Genomic DNA, 21,006 nt, shown 5'->3' with positions numbered 1-21,006 from the left:
CCAGCTGGCCTCTGGGCCGCCAGGCCTAACTGCCCCCATCGCCCCACCTTCCCTGGGCGACCGAACCCTAGCGGTTCAACCCCCCACTCCCCGCCACTCCCCCCCCCCCATGTTCGGTCTCTTCCTCTCCTCCTTCCCCTGATCTAGATCTGGATCGGGAAGGGGAACGAACCACGCCGCCGCCGATTCCCGTCGCCACCACACCGGCGCCCCTCGACGGACCGCTCCACCGTCGCCAACGCCGCCTCGACCTCGTCTCCTCCCCATCGCGTGTCGTCCCCATCATCCTCCTCGTCGAACCTCGCGTCCTCTTCCTCTTCCCCGCCGGCCGCCAGCAAGCCTCGGCGCCCCCTCTCCCCATCAACGCTGGTGAGGCCCCGGGCCTCTCCCCTTGTGTGCCTCACGCATCGCTCACGGTCACCGCATGCTAGACCGCACATGCGCGCGCCCGTGGTGAGCACGCGTTCACCGCGCCCAGCGCTCCCTCTATGTCGTGCTCCCGACCGTCCCGTGCGTCGCGCCCCGCAAGCAGAGGCGCCGCCGGCGCCCCGCTCAACGCCACCGCCTCTATGCTCCACCTCCAAATGCCCCACGACCACCACCAGATTCACCGTTGAACGGGCTTTCCAAAGCCGCCACCCTTGCGAGCTCCCGTGGCCGGAGTCGGCCAGCCGGCGATCGCCGGAGCCGCCGGATTAGCACCGGTGGTTACTGAACCCACTAACACCCCCCACTGCCACAGAGATGTGGGCCCCCACCGTTGTTAATCACTTAATTAAAATAACACAATTCCTAACCTGATCTCTGACAGACTGGGCCCACTAACTAATTAGACTATTTTAAATAAATAAAACATGTTAACAAACTGTCTCACTAACTGCGGGGACCCACGGGTCAGATTTGACCCAGTCAACTGCATTGTTGACCGTTGACCTCAGGACTGCATCATGATGACATCAGCAGACACTATTCTAGATAATGTTAGAATTAAATAGATAAACAAATTCAGAAAATGATTAAAAACTTTAGAAAAAACATAGAAAATAAATTGTAGCTCAGATGAAAATGTTTTCTACATGAAAATTGCTCAGAACAATGAGACGAATCCGGATGCGCGGCCCGTTCATCCGCCACACATCCCTAGCATAACAAACACGCAACTTTCCCCCTCCGGTTCATCTGTCCAAAAATGCAAAACACCGGGAATACTTTCCCGGACATTTTCCCCCTTTGCCGGTATCACCTCCTACTGTGTTAGGTCACCTCTAGCACCGCGTATTGCCATGTTACGCTTTGTGATGCATTGATTGCTCTGTTATTTATTGTGTTCCCCTCTGTTACTTCTTTCCGGCAGACCCCGAGGCTGCCGGCGACCCCAAGTTCGACTACGGTGTTGACGACCCGTCCTTCTTGCCAGAGAAACCAGGCAAGCCCCCCCCCCCCTGATCACCAGATATCGCCTATTCCTTCTCTCTACTGCTTGCATTAGAGTAGTGTAACATGTTACTTCTTTCGGTTAATCCTATTCTGCTGCATAGCCTATCATTGTTGCTACAGTCGTTGATACCTTACCCGCCATCCTAAATTCTTAGTATAGGATGCTAGTTTATCATCATTGGCCCTACATTCTTGTCAGTCTGCCTTGCTATACTATCGGGCCGTGATCACTCAGGAGGTGATCACAGGTTTATACTATACATACATATACTATACAGATGGTGACTGAAGTCGGGTCAGCTCGTTGAGTACCCGCAAGTGATTCCGATGTGGGGGATGGAAGGACAGGTGGCTCCATCCCAGTAGAAGTGGGCTTGGGTTCCCGACGGCCCCCGGCTGTTACTTTGTGGTGGAGCGACAGGGCAGGTTGAGACCACCTAGGAGAGAGGTGGGCCTGGCCCTGGTCGGCGTTCGTGGATACTTCAATTAACACGCTTAACGAGATCTTGGTATTTGATCTGAGTCTGGCCACTGGCCTATACGCACTAACCAACTATGCGGGAACAATTATGGGCACTCGACGTCGTGGTATCAGCCGAAGCCTTCGTGACGTCAGCGACTGAGGGGCGCGCGCCGGATTGGACTGGAATGCCTGCTCTTGTATTAGGGAGGCTAGGTCTGCTTCCAGCCGCCCTCGCAACATGCAGGTGTGCAATGGTTGATGGGCCCAGACCCCTGCGCCATAGGATTTAGACTGGCGTGCTGACCTCTCTGTTGTGCCTAGGTAGGGCTGCGAAGTGTTGATCTTCCGAGGTCGGGCATGACCCAAGAAAGTGTGTCCGGCCAAATGGGATCAAGCGTGTTGGGTTATGTGGTGCACCCCTGCATGGAAGTTTATCTATTCGAATAGCCGTGTCCCTCGATAAAAGTACGACCCGGAGTTGTACCTTGACCTTATGACAACTAGAACTGGATACTTCATAAAACACACCCAGACAAGTTCCACAGACAACTCGGTGATCGATTTTCCATAGGGCGACGAGGGGAGGGTCGCCGGGTAGGATTATGCTATGCGATGCTACTTGGAGGACTTCAATCTACTCTCTTCTACATGCTGCAAGACGGAGGCTGCCAGAAGTGTAGTCTTCGATAGGACTAGCTATCCTCCTCTTATTCTGGCATTCTGTAGTTCAGTCCACCGATATTGTCTCTTTACACATATACCCATGCATATGTAGTGTATATCCTTGCTTGCGATTACTTTGGATGAGTACTCACGGTTGCTTTGCTCCCTCTTTTCCCCTTCTTTCCTTTTCTTCTCGGTTCCCGCAACCAGACGTTGGAGCCCAGGATCCAGACGCCACCGTCGATGACGACTCCTACTACACTGGAGGTGCCTACTACTACGTGCAGGCCGCTGACGATGACCAGGAGTAGTTTAGGAGGATCCCAGGCAGGAGGCCTACGCCTCTTTCGATCTGTATCCCAGTTTGTGCTAGCCATCTTATGGCAACTTGTTTAACTTATGTCTGTACTCAGATATTGTTGCTTCCGCTAACTCGTCTATGATCGAGCACTTGTATTCAAGCCCTCAAGGCCCCTGGCTTGTATTATGATTCTTGTATGACTTATTTTATTTGTAGAGTTGTGTTGTGATATCTTCCCGTGAGTCCCTGATCTTGATTGTACACGTTTGCGTGTATGATTAGTGTACGATTGAATTGGGGGTGTCACACGACGGCAGCCAAACCAGTAAACTCTTGTACTCCCCACCGTGTGGGCAACCACTACTGAGTCTTCCCCGGCTCCGTGTCGTTCCCTTCCTAGGCCTCGCTGCCGTCCACCGTGTTGGTGCTCTCGACGTGGTGTGGTCAACATAGTCAACAAACAACAACCATCGGAAGAGGAATGTACGTGAAGCGGCTGATAGTAGGGACTCATATGGTCCATGGCTGCATGCAAGCAGGTCCCTCCTTATTACGCGAAAAAAATGATTACTCCCACTGACAGGTGGGACCTACCAGCTACATCTTCGCACGCAAGGAAGTGCCTCCTTATTATGCGGGAAAAAAGTATCCCCCCTGACAACTGAGACCCCCCCCCCCAGCTACATCTTCGCACGCAAGAAAGTGGCTCCTTATTACATGCAAGAAAAATGATTCCACCTGCTGCTAGCTCGGACCCACTCAATTTGATGGCTGACTTGTGGGCCTACTCAGTTGACGTGTACACAGGGCTTTGTCAACTTAGTCAAAGGATCGAGAAGAGGTGTCTAGAAGGGGTGATTAGACCCTCAACAAATAAAGGTGGTAGTTTTTCAAGTTGAGGTGGTAGATTAACACAATTTCAAGCATACACAATACAATTCAAGCAAGCATGCAAAGAGTATATGAGCAGCGGAAAGTAAAGCATGCAACTTGCAAGAAAGTAAAGGGATGGGATTGGTGTGCAAACGCAATTGGAGACACAGAAATTTTTGGCGTGGTTCCGATAGGTAGTGCTGTCGTACATCCATGTTGGTGGAGACTTCAACCCACGAAGGGTAACTGTTGCACGAGTCCATGGAGAGCTCCACCCACAAAGGGTCCACGAAGAAGCAACCTTGTCTATCCCACCATGGCCATCGCCCATGAAGGACTTGCCTCACTAGGGTAGATCTTCACGAAGTAGGCGATCTCCTTGCCCTTACAAACTTCTGGTTCAACTCCACAATCTTGACGGAGGCTCCCAAGTGACACCTAACCAATCTAGGAGACACCACTCTCCAAAAGGTAATATATAGTGTGTTGATGATGAACTCCTTGCTCTTGTGCTTCAAATGATAGTCTCCCCAACACTCAACTCTCTCTCATAGATTTGGCTAGGGTGGAGAGATGATTTGAGTGGAAAGCAACTTAGGGAAGGCTAGAGATCAAGATTCTTGTGGTTGGAATGGAATATCTTGGCCTCAACACATGAGTAGGTGGTTCTCTCTCAGAAAATGAATGCTGGAAGTGTAGGCACGTTCTGATGGCTCTCCTCATTAATGAAGAATGGGTGGAGGGGTATATATAGCATGCAGACAAAATCTAACCGTTACACATAGATTCCCAAACTCGGTGGGACCGAATGGTAAAACTCGGTCAGACCGATTCGGGTGAAAATGTGAACGTTAGAGTTTTTGGTGGGATCGACAAGGTCAACTCGGTGAGACCGATGTGCAAGGGTTAGGGTAAAACCTCAACTCAGTTTGACTGATTACTCAAACTCCGTGGGACCAATTTTGGTAATGACCAAACTAAGTATTGTTCAAGCAAACTCGATGGGACCGACTGAACAAACTCGGTGAGACCGAAATTGTTGCAATAGGTCAAAGAGAATTTGCAAGCCCATCTCGGTGAGACCAAGATCCCATCAATGAGACTGAATTGATTAGGGTTTGGCAGTGGCTGATCAGATGAACTCGGTGGCGCCGGATAGATCAAATCGGTGGGGCCGAGTTTGACTTTTAGGTTTAGGACATCTATGGAAATGAGAAAGTGGTTGAGGGCTTTGGAGCATATCACTCACCACTTTGAGCAAGCAAGCCATTAAGCAACACCTCATCCCCTCTTAATAGTATTAGCTTTCCTACGGACTCAGTGTGATCTTGGATCACTAAAATGAAAATGTAGAGTCTTCAGCTTTTGCCAATATTTGTCCTTAGCATCTTGAAGGGGTTCCACATCCTCTTGTCCATGTCCATGCCACTCCAATGTTGAACTCATCTGAAATATACTAGGTAGAAGTATTAGTCCAACAAGAGGTATGTTGACATTAATTACCAAAATCACCCAGGGAGCACTTGTGCTTTCAATCTCCCCCTTTTTGGTAATTGATGACAACATACATCAAAGCTTTAGATAAAGATATAAGGAAATAGCAAGTAAAGCTTTGGCAAGACATGCAACATGCATTATCTCCCCCTACATGCATGCAATCATCTGATGATGGATCATAAGAGTATGGGAATGCATAAACATGACAGAGAAAACAATGAGTTACATGTGTCTTGGTTATATGCATTAGAGTAAATGATGTAGATGACGGAAATATACCTTCATGTTCATGAACTTCTCTTGCAAACAATACGTACACCAGTAAGAGGTCTTTATGCACATGAGTGTGATGCATATACTGACCTTGTGGTCTTAAGCTAGCTTTGAAAGAGATGTACCTGGGTAAACAAGGTTAGATAACACAAGAACATCTACTAGACAGAGCAAGATTAGGAGAACACAAGAATACCAAGATTGGGATGACATGTTGAGAGTGAGTACTATGTACTCTATTTGGTTATAGACATGTCCCCAAGAATAAAGTTATGCAACGAATTCCAAGGATTTTCTTCCCTTAGGTGTCTTTCTCCCCCTGAATCTGACATTGGATAATGCGAGAAGATAGGGTAATATAAAATCAGAGCAAACAAGAAAATAACCAGAGCAAGATAGAATTATAACATACTATCATGCTATCATGTCTTTCCCCTCTTGAAGACACGAGATAACCTTCCTCTTAAGAATAGAAGCATCAAGAGAAGCTTTAGGAGTGCATTCTCTATTATGTGATAAGCTTTGATGTGCTTTCTCTCCCCCTTTGACATCAATTTCCAAGAAGGGACTTCTGGAGCATGAGTCAAGTAGGTTTGGTCCTTGAGTCACATTACAAAGCAACATGTAATAGGATGCTGGTAGAGGACAAGTTTCATTGAGTGGAGCTGAAACTAATATGCAGGATGCAAGTGACACAGTTTTTATCTCAGTATTGAAACCGGTAGCACCGAGTTGTTATTTTCGGTGGCACTGAGATGGTTCGGTTAAGCCGAAGTAAACAAAACGGTGAGGCCGAGTTCAATCCAGAGAGTAAATACTTGTCACCTCAGCTCACTTTGGCAATTATGATCTCAGAAGGATATGCAAGGAATTAACTGAAGGATTTGCAATGAATTGGATGCAGGGAAATGCAGAAAATAACATAGAAAAGAAAGAAATCTAGATGAAGTTTTTTTAAAGGGGAACTAGCATGCAAGAGACAAATGCAAGAGCACAAAGAAACAACAGATAACTTCATATAGAAATGGTCGGCGACAAAGTCACCTATCTTAGAGTATATTGACTTAGGAGTCAAGTGAGGGCACTTGATCAAGGGTCATACTCATCGTTTAAGCTCAAAATGGGGTTGCCATTTTTCATTTAAGCATTTTGATGTATTCACATCTTGTTGAGTTGCCTTGACTCATGTCTTGGTGTAAAGCTTCTCTAAGATGGAATGACATACCTTGGGTGGTGGTGTTGAACTTGGTCATGTAGTTGAACTTGTGTAGGGTGCTCAAGTTGATGTAGATTATCAAGAGTTGGGAGCACCACTTGTAGTTGAAGTTCATCTTCCTACATGGGTTAGTCTTCCAAGGAAGAGCACTTGTGTATACAAAGTGACAATCATGAAATTTGAATACCAATTGAAAGTTGATATAAGGAATTTATCAAAGGATATATTGAATGGATTCGTGCTTCCTTGTCTTCATCCACCATTTTGTAGAAACTTGGAGATGTAGGGATTGCTTAGAATGTGATTGAGTTGCAATCTCATAGAGTTGGGTTCGTCCAAGTACCTACAAGGGTTAGATAGCATGCAAGAGCGCAAGAATATCCAAGACATATGATCATCATCATAAGAGAAATGTCAAGGATTAGTCATAGTTAGGCTCATGCCTTGCATGCATCCACATGGAGTTTCTACTCCAAATTTGAAGCATCAATGATGTTCAATTCACCTCTCAACCTACAAACCACTTTCTCATCAAGTGGTTTGGTGAATATATCCGCCAATTGCTTATGGTACGAACATGCTTAAGTTTGATATCTCCCTTGGCAACATGATCTCGAATGAAATGATGACGAACTTCAATATGCTTAGTTTGAGAGTGTTGCACGGGATTATGAGCAATCTTAATAGCACTATCATTATCGCAAAGAAATGGAACATGTTTCACATATATCCCATAATCTTTAAGAGTTTGGGTCATCCAAAGTAATTGAGCACAACATGAACCGGCGGCAATGTATTCCGCTTCGGCGGTGGATAAGGATACCGAATTTTGTTTCTTAGAGGACCAAGACACAAGATATCTACCAAGAAATTGACAAGTACCTGAAGTGGACTTTCTATCAACCTTGTCACCGGCATAGTCCGAGTCGGAGTAGCCAACAAGATTAAAAGAAGACCTCTTAGGATACCAAATGCCAAAATTTGGTGTATGTATTAAGTATCTCACTATCCTTTTCACAGCCTTAAGATGACACTCTTTGGGGACCGCTTGATATCATGCACACATGCACACACTTAGCATGATATCGGAATGGGAGGCACATAGATATAACAATGAACCAATCATAGAGCGGTAAACCTTTTGGTCAACCGGTTCGCCATGCTTTGTCAAGTCAAGATGTCCACAAGTAGGCATGGGGCTATTCATACCTTTGCATTCTTGCATGTTAAACTTCTTGAATAAGTCCTTGATATACTTTGTTTGAGAGATAAAGGTTCCCTCCTTAGTTTGCTTGATTTGCAAACCAAGAAAGAACTTGAGTTCACTCATCATAGACATCTCAAACTTCTCCGACATAAGCTTTCCAAACTTTTCACTAAAATGAGGGTTAGTTGAACCAAATATGATATCATCAACATAAATTTGGCACACAAATAATTCTCCATTAGCCCTTTTAGTAAAGAGTGTAGAATCAATTTTTACCAATTTCAAAGCCTTTTCTAAGAAGAAACTTAGTCAAGCATTTATACTAAGCTCTAGGAGCTTGCTTAAGACCATAAAGAGCTTTGTGGACTTTGTAATCATGGTCGGGTTTCTTAGGATTAACAAAGCCGGGAGGCTGTTTAACATAAACTTCCTCCTCAATTTCACCATTTATAAAAGCACTTTTGATGTCCATTTGATATAAGGTAATGTCATGATGATTGGCATAGGCAAGTAAGATGCGAATGGACTCAAGTCTAGCAACGGGGGAATAAGTCTCACAATAGTCCATACCTTCGACTTGAGTGTAGCCTTGAGCGACGAGACGAGCCTTGTTGCATACAACTTGTCCATCTTCATCTTGCTTGTTCCGAAACACTCATTTGGTTCCAATACATTGTGCTTCTCATCGGGCTTTTCAACCAACGTCCACACTTGGTTTCTCTCAAAGTTGTGTAGCTCTTCATGCATGGCATTTATCCAATCTGCATCTTCCAATGCTTCTTCAACCTTCATAGGTTCAATGCTAGAAATGAATGAGTAATGTTCACAAAAGATAGCCAAATGAGATTTAGAGCGAGTAATTCTCCAGGTTTGAATGTCATCAAAGATTTGTTCGACGAGATGATCTCTTGAGACTCTTTCTCGAACTCAAGGGGTTGTCGGGGGATGCTGGGGCGGCAAATGGTTGTGGCCAGTTGCCTCCCCCCCACCCAAGTGAAGAGAGGTCAGACCAAGTGATCTAAACCTTGTCTAGCCCCGTGCAGATCTAGTCTTCATATTAAAAACCTCTCTTATAAATGGAAGCTCTTTTCTGGAATGTAAGAGGTTTCGCCGCTAGGGGGCGTCGAGACCAGATTCATGACTTGGTTTGCGGTGATCACATTGACATTTTAGGGCTTGTTGAAACGTTAAAGGAATCCTTCTCTCCCTCTGAGCTGTCTGCGGCTGCAGGCATGGACAGATTTGACTGGCATTATATCCCTGTCTCGGGTCACTCTGGGGGCATCTTGATTGGGTCTAAACGGGATGTGTTTGATTTCATTACTTTTGATCATGGCATTTTTTGGGCCAGCGTTGTGGTTCACCATCATCAGCTAAACACGTTATGGGAATGTCTTGTGGTTTATGGCCCCGCTGATCACTCTCTTGCGGCCATGTTTCTTGATGAGATTTCTAATAAAATTGAGTCTTGTAATATTCCTTTATTGATTGGTGGTGACTTTAATCTTTTATGTTCCTCGGCAGATAAAAACAGCCCTAATTTCTCTTGGCCCCTGGCCAACGCCTTTAATGAGTTCATTAGTAATTGTGCGATCTGTGAGCTCCCTAGGGTGGGGGTGCGGTTCACTTGGTCAAATCATCAGTCAAACCCTGTCCGATCGGTGCTGGATTGGGTCTTTGTCTACGATAGATGGGATTCGCTCTTTCCTCGTGTGTCGCTGAAAGCCAGACTTGCGGTTGGATATAATCATGTTCCCCTCGTCGTGGATATGGGCCTTAATTCTCCTCTGTCATCTTCCCATTTCTAATTTGATGCTTCCTGGCTGATTGTGGATGGATTTTGTGATATCCTGGCCACCAAGATCTCTATTTTTCTTAATACCCCTCGCCGATCTTTTGGCCCCATGGATGACTGGCACGAGTGCTCCTATGAGTTGCGCAAATTCTTAAGAGATTGGTCCCGTAATAGGGCTACCTACCAGCACAGGGAAAAAGATGCCCTCGAATCCCAGATCCGGGATCTGGACCAGTCTGCGGATCTCATCGGGCTTTCTGCTTCTCAATGGGCCACTCGCTACTCCTTGTAAGATGCCCTGATGTTGTTGCATCAACAATCGGAAATTTATTGGCGCCAACGCGGCTCCCTGAGCTAGACCTTAAAAGGTGACGCTATAACGGCTTACTTCTTTGTGATCGCCAATGGTAGGCATTGGAGATGTTTCATTGATAGTCTTATCATTGATGGTGTCAGGACTTCGGACCAATCTCTCATTATGAATCATATTGTTGGGTTCTTTTCCAATCTTCTTGGTCCCAAACCGGATTCTGGCCTTTCCTTCTCCTCTGATTTTTGGGATGTGGGTACTAAGATATCTTCTGATGAAAATGCGGATTTAATGGTGCCTTTATTTGATGAGGAGATTGGAAGGTGATTAGTTTGGCTAACCCGAACGCTGCCTCGGGGCCAGAGGATTCTCGATTCCCTTCTTTAAGAAATTCTGGCCGCAGTTGCGGGTGCTCATTTGTAAGATCATCCAAGGTTTCTGGCTGGGGACAGTGGATATTTCTCATCTTAATTATGCTGTCATATCTCTCATTCCTAAAGTCAAAGGAGCTGACATGATCTCGCAGTTTCGACCTATTGCCCTCATCAATAATTTCGCTAAATTCCCTGCCAAAGGGCTCACCACGCGCCTTTCCCCCATTGCTCACCGCTCCATCAGCCCCTTCCAATCGGCCTTTACTAAAGGTCCATTCATTTTGGATGGGATCCTTTGCTTACATGAAATTGTGCATGACCTCAAGATCCATAAGTCTAAAGTTGTGATTCTAAAACTTGATTTTGAGAAGGCTTGCCACTCGGTGAGCTGACCTTTTTTGAGAAGGGTTCTTTTAGCAAAAGGGTTTGAGGGGCCCTTTGTGCACAGAATCATGCAGTTGGTCTCGGGGGGCCATATTGCCATTTCTGTTAACGGTTAGGTTAGTAATTTTTTTGCAAATGGCAGGGGTCTGCGGCAAGGCGACCCTGCATGTCCCATCTTGTTCAATTTTGTGGCGGATGCCTTATCCCGTATTCTCTCCAGGGCATCTACTCATGGACATATCGCTCCGGCCATTTCTAATCTTCTACCTGAAGGGGTTACTCACCTTCAATATGCGGATGACACTATTATTATGGTCGAGTTGGATGACTCCTGCCTCGCTAATCTCAAATTCATTCTCCTCTGCTTCGAAGCTATGTCGGGTCTTAAGATCAATTTTGCGAAGAGCGAGTTTATTGTTACTGGTGTGGATGACTCTCAAGCTGTGCGTGTGGCACATCTTCTTAATTGTACGCTAGGGTCCTCCCCTTTCAAATATCTGGGCCTTCCCATATCCTCGGACGTACTTCATGCGAAAGAATTTGCCCCAGTGGTAACCAATGTGGGCAACAGGGTCTTACCCTAGCGTGGGAGATATAATACCAACGCTGGTAAAGTTGCTTTGATCAACGCTTGTCTGTCTTCCCTTCACATGTTCTTGATGGGCTTTTACTTATTATCGGGCGGGATTCATGCTGGTTTTGACAAACACCGTGGGGCTTTCTATTGGAATGCTGCTGATAATCGTCGTAAATATCGTTTTGTTAAGTGGAAACTGATGTGCAGACCCAAATACCTTGGAGGGTTGGGTATTATCAATACTTCCATCATGAACCAATGTTTGATGATTAAATGGTGGTGGAAGATTATGAGTGCGGGGGATCAGCCACTCTGGCTCTCCATTCTCAAGGCTAAATATTTTCCTTCCTCTAGCCCGATGTTTGCTAATGCTCATGGTGGTTCTTAGTTTTGGAAGGCCTTGGTTAAAGTTAGACCTTTTTTCCAGGCTCATGTTAAATTTGTAGTTGGGGATGGTTCCTCCAGTAGATTCTGGTTGGACTGGTGGTGTGGAGATTCACCGCTCTCTGTGACCTTCCCCACCTTATTTTCTTACTGCGCTGACCCGAATATTTCTATCGCGGAGTTGGCTGCCCATGGTTGGAACCTGGCCTTTCACCGATCCTTCTCGCCTAAAGAGTTTGAAGATTGACAACGCCTTACTGCCTTCTTCCCCATGCTCTCGGTGATCTGGCCGCACTGCCTCAGGTCACTTTTCTGTTAAATCGCTTTATTCTAAACTTATTGGTGGCTCCCCTACTAACCGTTTCTCTCAGATTTGGAAGGCCGGGATCCCTCCTAAAGTTAAGATTTTCCTTTGGCAAGCCTTTAGGGGCCGGTTGCCTTCGGCTGACCAGATTCATAAGAGAAACGGGCCGGGTTCACAATTTTGTGCTTTGTGTGGTGACGTGGAGGATACGGCTCACATTTTCTTCCACTGTGTCTTGGCTAAGCTCATTTGGAGCTGCGTTAGAGAATGGCTAAATGTTACCTGGCCCCTGCTTCCTTCTCAGAAATTGGGACCCTGGCGAGTAACTTGTCTGGCGTTTCCAGACGTATCTTTTGGGTGGGCCTGGATGCACTGTGCTGGTCCCTTTGGACATTTCCTTCTCCTATCCTTTGATGAAGACGACACATCGTTTCCTTCCTCCTCTGTTGTCAAGTGCTTTCAGTGATTGATCCCCAGCTCGGGCAAGATTAGTTTTTTTTGAAAACGAGTATAACCCGCGGTCTCTGCATCGAGGCAAGATTAGATGTTTTCAATAGCTGGCCCGACATCGATGTTACAATCCAATTGAAATGGAAGTACATTGAGTGCTGAAAATTAACATTCCAGCGTCCCGGAGTACTAGTGGCCTGCGATAGCGAACCAAACTAGTGAACCTGGAAGTACATCGATTATTTATCTGCACAAATTGATTTCATTTCGGTCAAATCGTAATAAGTTGAGTTTGAACAGTGTAGTACAATGATATAGAGCTACTTGTTAATTATAATAATTAGGGTGGTCCACCGTTGACCATATACATATATGAGAAACCACAAAAATCAGATGCCAGCCACAAGTACATACAAATACCTTAATAAAGCTCATGTACATGGACGTGGTCATCTTCAGAGCTACAGCTTGGATCCGTTTCGTGATCCTTACTTACTCCAGAGAGTCTTTGGTTACTGGGTGGAACTAATGGGAGATGCTAACTCGGGTTATAATCAACCGGTTCGGATAGCGCTCGCATAACAGGATAGGAGTCTAGGAAGCTTATCCTCCATATTACCGTATCGGTTGCTTGTGTCAGCATGTAATTTTCATTTTTTACTTTGTTCTGCTCCGTTCGCGAGCTGTAAGACCTTTATGATGTGACTTTATGGATTTTTAATAAAATGACTACATGCATCTTCATGATGCAACGCCGGAGGCATGCCTTCATTTTCAGAAAAAAAATGTATACGGACGTCAAACTCCGAAAGGTAAATGAGCTGGTTCGTGGGTACTGCTTTTCCGGCTCGCCGTTACAATTTACCGCGCCTAATAATTCAGATAGGTACATGCATCAGCATGAAACTATGAAAGTTCAGTCGAACAAGGCACATGTTAACCAAAAAGGCTTTCGCCCCGCTTTATATATAAAGCACAGATCACCAACAACCTAGTACAACATATGCCATCAACACACGCACACACCCAAGGCAGGATACATAGGCGCTGAGTGCAGCAACACCACCCCTAGCACTACAAGAGCCACCGGGGGCCTCAACCGTGAACACGCCACCGCGAAGAGAAGAAGCTACATATGACGCACCGTGGGCTCCAAGGCGGTGCCAACAGGAAGGTTACGACACCGAAGCGCCGCCACCGCCCGACCCAAGGATCAGAGTTTCCTCCGGAGCAACACGACGGGCAGCGAGAGTCGCGGCGACGCCTTCAAGAAGGGAACGAGCTTCGCCGTCGCCGGTCAATCCGAAGATAGAACAGGTTTTCACCCCGACCAATATTCACCGCCACCGAACGCTGCACCCTGGCTACCACGCCGCCCACACGGCCATGGCCACCAGGCAGCACCAAGTCACGGGCTTTGCCCAGGAGCACCGCGACACCACCACCAGGGCCGCCGCCCCAGCATCCATGACCTTGACGCCACCTCACCCGCCATCCACCACTACCCCACCCAAAGAGACGAATGGAAAGGAACTGCCTTTCGCACTCCTGAGCCGTCCCTAGTGTCGAGACCCGAATCTAGCCATACCTGGCCACCATCGACCCGTCCTGCTGCCGGGCACGAGACGAGCTCAGTCCTGCAGCCGGGCGCGAGACCAGTCAGATCCTGCCGCCGGGCGCGAGACGGGCTCGGTCCTGCTGCCGGGCGCTAGACAAGTCCGGTCTTGCTGTCGGGCGCTAGACAAGTCCGGTCTTGCTGCCGAGCGCGGGACGAGCTCGGTCCAGTCGCCAGGCGCGAGACGGGCGATGGGCGCCGCTGGGAGAGGGCCAACCCTCTGATGAAGGTAGCACCTGAACGACGGGGAGTGGAGTCGAAGGTCGTCCAGGGCACTCACCGACAGGCAGACGCCGAAGAAGTCCGGCCGCCACCGTGAAATGACCCAGACCACCGCCATGGGCCACCACCATGCCGTGGAAGCCCACATCCATGCCGGGACCCCGAGGGACTGCTCAGAGCCACCCGCCGACAGCCCTGAGCCAGATCCAAGGAGCAGGCCGGCAACCGCCGCCGTCCCCTCCTGAATCCGCGACAAATCCAACCGGATCTGGCCGGAGACCGGCTCACTCGCAACCACCAGCACCGCCGCCACCGCATCAGATCTGCCGCCGCCACGGGTGCGCCCACCACCACGAGGCCCTCCACGCCGCCACCCCGGACCAGCAGCCCCGCCGCCGGACCAAGCAGCCACGCCGCCGCGCCCCCCGAAAGAGCAGCGCCGCTGACCGAGCAGGGCGCCCCGCGCCGCCGCCGCCCGAGCCGAGAGAGACGAGGCCCCGCCGTCGCCAGCACTAAATGGGCTTCGCCCGCCGGTGCGAACGGGCGGCGGCGAGGGAAGAAGATGAGGGGAGGGGACCGACCGACGACGCCCTAGGATTCCCCAAGGCACATGTTTCAGACCTGCAGATTCTAGAATGCCCATCGATCTCATTGCCGAGAGAACAGCTATCCTATCAGATTATCTGGTGGTATGCTGTCACGCACATCCGAGAGCCAAAGATCAAAAAGCTTATGTGCGTCTCTATAGCCAGTGAAATCCTCAACTTTTCTCAAATGAAGTAAAGTATAACTTGTTGGATACTGTTGCTTTGTACAAAAGGTGCTGAAAGTCTGAAGTGCTCTCCAACAGCATGTTCAGATGACCCGGTTTACAAGCAAAGGCAGGCCCAAGAAAAGAAAAGAAGAAAATCCAAAACGAAAACCCAGACGGCTTTTGGGTCAACCACCTTTTACACGTCGGAAATAATTGGGAACGGAAAGTTCAGTTGGAAAAAAAAGCATTAAGAGCAACTCTAATGGGGCGACCCATTTCGTCCGTCCATGTCTGCTTGGGTCTGCGCGGACAAAACGACTGCCCAATGCAGAGACCCATTTTCAAAAGACAGCCGCTTTCTGTCCGTGCGGACCCATTTACGGTCTAAATTTGAGTCATATTTGGGTCCGAGGTGGACACAAAGCAGACGTTTTCTGCCTCCCTCTCGTCCGCCTCTGTCCTCTCCCGATCCCGCGTGGCCCACCTGCCATCCACTTGCATATTTTTTTTAGTGTTTGCTGAAACTGAACGGAGGGCCGGGATGAAGGGCGCGACCGCGATGCTGGCGACGGAGCTCGACGGGCTGCTCGCCATGGCAAGGAAGCTGGAGGCGCGGGTGGGCGCCGATCACGGGCATGCCGGTGCGTCACGCTGGCCGCGCCCATCGACCTGGGGCCGCTCGAGCAAGTGCAGCTAGTCCAATGGCTGCGTGCGTGCGTAGCTAGCTAGTCTAATGGATGCGTGCGTGCGTAGCTAGCTGGTCCGGTGGCTGCGTACGGGCGTAGCTAACTGGCTCGTTGTGGCCTTCGCTCGCCCCGCTCGCCATGGCCGCGTACGCCCCGCTCGCTCTGCCGTGCAGCAGCTGGAGCCCGGCATGGCTCGGAAGGAGCAGCTCGCCTGCTGCAGCTGTCGGCCTCCCCGCTCGCGCCCAAGTTGCAGCGTCGTCCGCTCTGGTCCGTCCGTTGTAGCTCACGCGCCTAGCCGCCCAGACGCGGAGCGCCGCGTGCCTAGCCGCCTCGCCGCGCCCAGCCGCCATGCTCGCCGCCCGCCCAGCCGCCTCGCCTCGCCGCGCCCTGTCGGGACGCGCCGCCGTGTCGGACCGCTCATCCTGCTTCGTCTCGCCGGCGTGGGTTCGAGCTCGACCGCCGGCCTCGCCTCATGCCCGCACCCGCCCCCGCGCCCGGCCGATGCTCCTGCAGACATTGACCTCGTCTCCTTGCGCACAGCCGCTGCGAGCTCCGCTGCCCACTACGTGTTTGACAAAATGCCGGGGCGGACATGTAAAAATGGTTAGGCTGCCATTGGGCACACCGGCTGACCCAAATGAAAAAGCAGACAAATATGTCCGCGCGGCCGACCCAAACAGACAAAAATGGACAAAGTGCACATCCGTTTGAGTCGGCCCCTTGAAGTTGCTCTAAAGTATACAAATTGTGTAAAGGAAATTCCAGACTTGTTGTGTTCCTCAAGTGCCATCGGGAATCCAGCAAACTTCACATCAAGGATTTGTTTGGTGTGTGCTACGTTGAAAGCAACACCCTCAACCTTCCCCCTGGATACGGGAGACTTTCCGCCGCTCTGGTATGAATCTCTGCATCCGTGTACTCAGTTCATCCAGATTTTTTGGGTTCCCTGCAAGCTTGGATTTGTCCCCAATATATGCGTTTTTTGCCAACAATATCTGAGAGGTGCCACTCTTACGGAAGCATCGAAGTAACTCCAAACGGGTGACCCATTTTATGTGTTTGGATCATCCAGACATAAAACTTGGTCCAACGGGGTGATCCAAACAGACACAGCGTCCGCCTGTTGTCCGTTTTGTGTCCGATTGGATCCAAATTTGGGTCATATTCCACGGCGAACACAAGGCGGCTGTTTTCTGTGGCCTCCTTGTCCGCCTTTGTACATTGCATGCGAGCACTGGCCCACCTGTCATCGAGGGGCTACCCATCCATCCCACATCCGTCTCTCTCCTCCTTTTCTCTCTTTCTCGATGCCACCGGGCATGCCGATGCGGGCATGGTGCCGGCTGCTTCAGCCTCTGTCGCGAGCGAGGTGTCGCTTCCTCCTCTCGTTGCCAAGGCAAGCAGCCGCCGCCTCCTCCCGCTGCCGGCGCACAACGGTCAAGCGCTCGTCGTCGCGTCCTACAACCACGCGCACCACTGGCGGATGACCGTGCGCGTACTAGCTAGCTAGCTAGCCACCGTTGGTGGAAAATGCATGCTGGTGCTTGTGCTGATGCTGCTGGCTGCGCGCATGCTAGCTAGCTAGCTAGCCGCCGCTGCCCAGCGTGCGTGCTGGTGCTACTGCCAGCAGCCGATGGTCGCGCGCCTGCTAGCCAGCCGCCGCTGGTCGCGCCTCGCTGCGGCTTCGCTTCGCCCCGCCCGTCGCGCCTCGCCCCGACCTCGTCTCGCCGTCCCAACTGCGCAGCCTTGCCTCGCTGCACCCGGCCACGCCCGTCCTCGACTCGCCGCGGCCTCGCCTCACCCGTCCTCGACTCGCCACGCCCGGTCGCCCTGTCGTGCATGTCCTCGAGTCGCGGCGCTTGCCGTGCCTGCAGCGTCCGAGCACATCGGCATGGTCGCACCCTTGCGTGCATGCGCGCTAGGTAGCTACATGCCATCGCTGGAGCTGGCCATCGCACAGGGTGGGCACGAGTGCGCAATGCGGGGCAGGTGCACTTCGGGCGAAAGCTACGGGACGGGGCGGGAGCTCGTTGGATCACCGGGCGAGAGCTGCGGGCGGAAGCAGCAAGGTCGGGGTGAGCTGCGGTGAGGTGGCGTGGCAAGCTGCGGTGGGCGAGGTGGCGCGGGAGCTCGCCCTCCAAGTGTTTCACGAAATGGCGACGCGGACATGTCTAAAATGCATGCTGCACCCGTTGGCCGAACCGGCCTACCCAAACAAAAATAGACACGGACACACGACACACGGACGGGCGATCCAGACGGACAAAAAGCGGACAAAATCCTTGTCCGTTCGAGTCACCCCCTTGAGTTGCTCGCAATTCCTGACTCAGCAAGTTTCCAATATGTGGTCAAATCAAATTAAGAGGGAGTAGCTCGGTTCAGCTGAAGACCGGTCATGACACCAAGGAAACAGGAAAGAAAGAAAATGAAATGAAGGTGACTCATCGCACATTGCCCAAGGCTCCAATACGATATACTTTTATTCAGCCGTAGCAGCAAGTCATTGCCGCAGTAGCAGTAGTACACACCATAATCCATGATCTAGGCCAAATAAATCACACTCTTAATTCAAGCACGCAAAGCAACTCCTTTGACTTCTAGTTTACTCATTCGTAGGCTCTGTTGTTAGATGGCGAGGACGAGGCCCTGCAGCGACTTGCACACGCGGTTGCTGCGGCGGCTCTGCCACAGGCACTTGGGCCACTTGGGCGTGTGCGCCGGCGAGGAGAGGCCCGAGAACGTGGACGAGGAGGGGGAGGAAGAGGCAGAAGAAGAGGAGAAGTGGCTAGGGGAGCCCGCACTGACGTTCTTGGTGGCCGCCGCGGCGGAGAGGCGGGTGACGGTGAGGTCGGTGTTGAAGTACTCCCTGAGCTGGGTGATCACCCCATCGGGCCCGACGGTCCAGGCGTGCACCCAGTAGAGGAGCTGGTCGGCGCCGTCGGCGCTCCCCTCGGCGATTACGGTGGAGACGAAGGCGTCGATGGAGCGGGGGCAGAACCTGAACTCGGTGTTGGTGCCGGCACTGGTGAGGAGGCGCATCATGTGCTGGTGCGCGGGCGGGCCATGGAACCACCACTCGAGGTCTGGGGCGAGCAGGTCCTGCGCCCGGCGTGTGTTGCGGGAGTTAAGCGCCTCGTAGAGGCGCAGCACGAGGAACTTGCCGCGCTGCTCCTCCATTTCCCCTGCCAGCTCCGCGTCCGTGTCGACGTGCGGCGCCGGCGCCACCGCGAGGGTCTGCTGATGGTTAGTGTTAGACTTTATAACGTAGCCCAACTGTGTAATATGTACATTGTGTATCATTATAAATACATGTGATAGGCCACCCCTAGAGGGTTGAGCCAGTTCCCACAAATCCTACGCCTAATATGGTATCAGCCTAAAACCTAGGACCTAATCCACCTCCACCCCAGCCGCCGCTGCCGCCGTGCCCTAAACCCTATGGCCGCCGCCGCCGCTGCTGCCATGTCTGCTTCCGCATCTAGCTCCGCCAGCTCCGGGACCATACCCGCATCGCTGGCTGCCCTGCTGAATCTTCCTGCTCGCACTGGTGCCTCGCCGACGCCGCACTTCTTCAGCACCAAGGCGATGGGCTCGCTGTTTTCCGCCCCGATCTCGCTGTCTCGTGTGTCGTCGACAGCGCCGGCCTCCACCGCCGCGATGGTAGCGCCATCGGCCTCCACCACTAGCTCGTCCCCGACGCTCGCCCTCCTGTCGGCGGCCTCGGGGGGCTCCGATGATCAGCCTGCGGGTGGGCCACCTGCAGCCCCGCCAGTCGCTGCCACCGACGCCGCCATGATCTCCGCGTCATTCCACTTCGACAACCTCATCACGACTCGTCTCACGCTGGACAACTATTTGTTTTGGCGTGCCAAGGTTCTAACGCTGCTCCGCAGCCGCCCCCTCCTTGGTTATGTCGATAGCTCCCTACCGTGTCCGCCGCAGGTTCTTCACACCGTCCACGGCCCGGCCATCAACCCGGCGCACTGACTGTGGGTGCAACAGGACCAAGCGATCCTCTCTGCCATCCAGGGTTCCCTTGGAGACGGGGTCGCTGGCCTCTGTCTCTTTGCTGCCTCCTCCTTGGATGCGTGGACGACGCTGGAACATGCGTTTGCCCAGACCTCCGCCGCCCACTCGATGGCTCTTCACAGCAAGCTTGATGATGTCAAGAAACTGGATTCCTCGGTCACAACATACTTCAACAAGCTCAAGGTCTTGGCGGATACATTAACCTCTATCGGTCGACCATTGAGTGATGAGGAGTTCACCGGCTATATTATTAAGGGTCTTGATGCTGAATACAACAACCTTGCCGAGGCCGTCCACAACGCCAAGCCGCCGCTGCCGCCGCACGAGCTCTTCTCCCGGCTGCTCTTCACTGAGCAACGCATCGAAGCTCGCCGCGCCACCAATTCCATCGCCGACCAGCCCGCGGCCTTCTGGGCCTCGCGGGGTCAGCGCCCCCCTGCATCCTCGCCGCCTGCCCGCGTCACCAACCCGCCAGCGCCAACCTCGGGCGGCGGCCCTGTACGCTGTCAGCTTTGTGGGCGTGAGAGGCATGTTGCCTCCAAGTGCCACAAGAGGTTTCAGTGGAGCTTCCTGGGTATTGGTAACGATGGAAAAGGTAATGAGCGACAGTTTGCCATGGCGGATTTTGGCCCTCCTGCTGCTCATGTTGCCACCAAGAGCAAGGATACACGCGTCGACCCCGGATATACACCGTCATATCCGATTGATCCTGCATGGTATATGGACACTGGCGCCACCAATCACATGACGAACGAGCTCACCAAGCTGTCCACCCATCAGCCATACTACGGTCCCGACAAGGTTCACACCGCCAACGGTGTAGGTATGCCCATCTCTCACATTGGTCAAGCATCTCTCTTAACTAGTCATCCATCTAGGCAGCTTCATCTTCGTAATATTTTACGAGTCCCCTCGGTGACTCTTAATCTGTTATCTGTTCCAAAGCTCACTCTTGATAACAATGTCATATGTGAATTTCACCCGTTTGATCTTTTTGTTAAGGACCGAGCCACCCGGGAAATTTTGCTTAGTGGTCGTCTCAGCCATGGCTTATACCGCTTGAAGGATCCATCCGCCCCGCGCGTCTTCAGTGGTGTTCGTGTGTCGCCGTCCCAGTGGCACTCTCGCCTTGGTCACCCTGCCACTCCCATAGTTCGTCATATCCTTCACCGTCATGAGCTGCCTCTTGAGT

At 51.1% G+C, this 21,006-nt stretch overlaps 1 protein-coding gene across 1 annotated transcript; it reads right to left on the bottom strand.

Annotated features, from left to right (window-relative positions):
• Positions 1-18,410: 18,410 nt before the first annotated feature.
• On the bottom strand, positions 18,411-19,085 carry LOC123090144 (uncharacterized). Its single transcript, XM_044511575.1, has one exon. It carries the CDS (start codon positions 19,083-19,085, stop codon positions 18,411-18,413), a length of 675 nt encoding a protein of 224 aa, XP_044367510.1.
• Between the last annotated feature and the right edge of the window lie 1,921 nt (positions 19,086-21,006).

The sequence above is a fragment of the Triticum aestivum genome, chromosome 4B (assembly GCF_018294505.1).
Source record: "Triticum aestivum cultivar Chinese Spring chromosome 4B, IWGSC CS RefSeq v2.1, whole genome shotgun sequence".
In the NCBI taxonomy this organism is placed as follows: Eukaryota; Viridiplantae; Streptophyta; class Magnoliopsida; order Poales; family Poaceae; genus Triticum; species Triticum aestivum.
The sequence above is the reverse complement of the archived record's forward strand: the minus strand, read 5'-3'. Positions and strand labels throughout refer to the sequence as shown.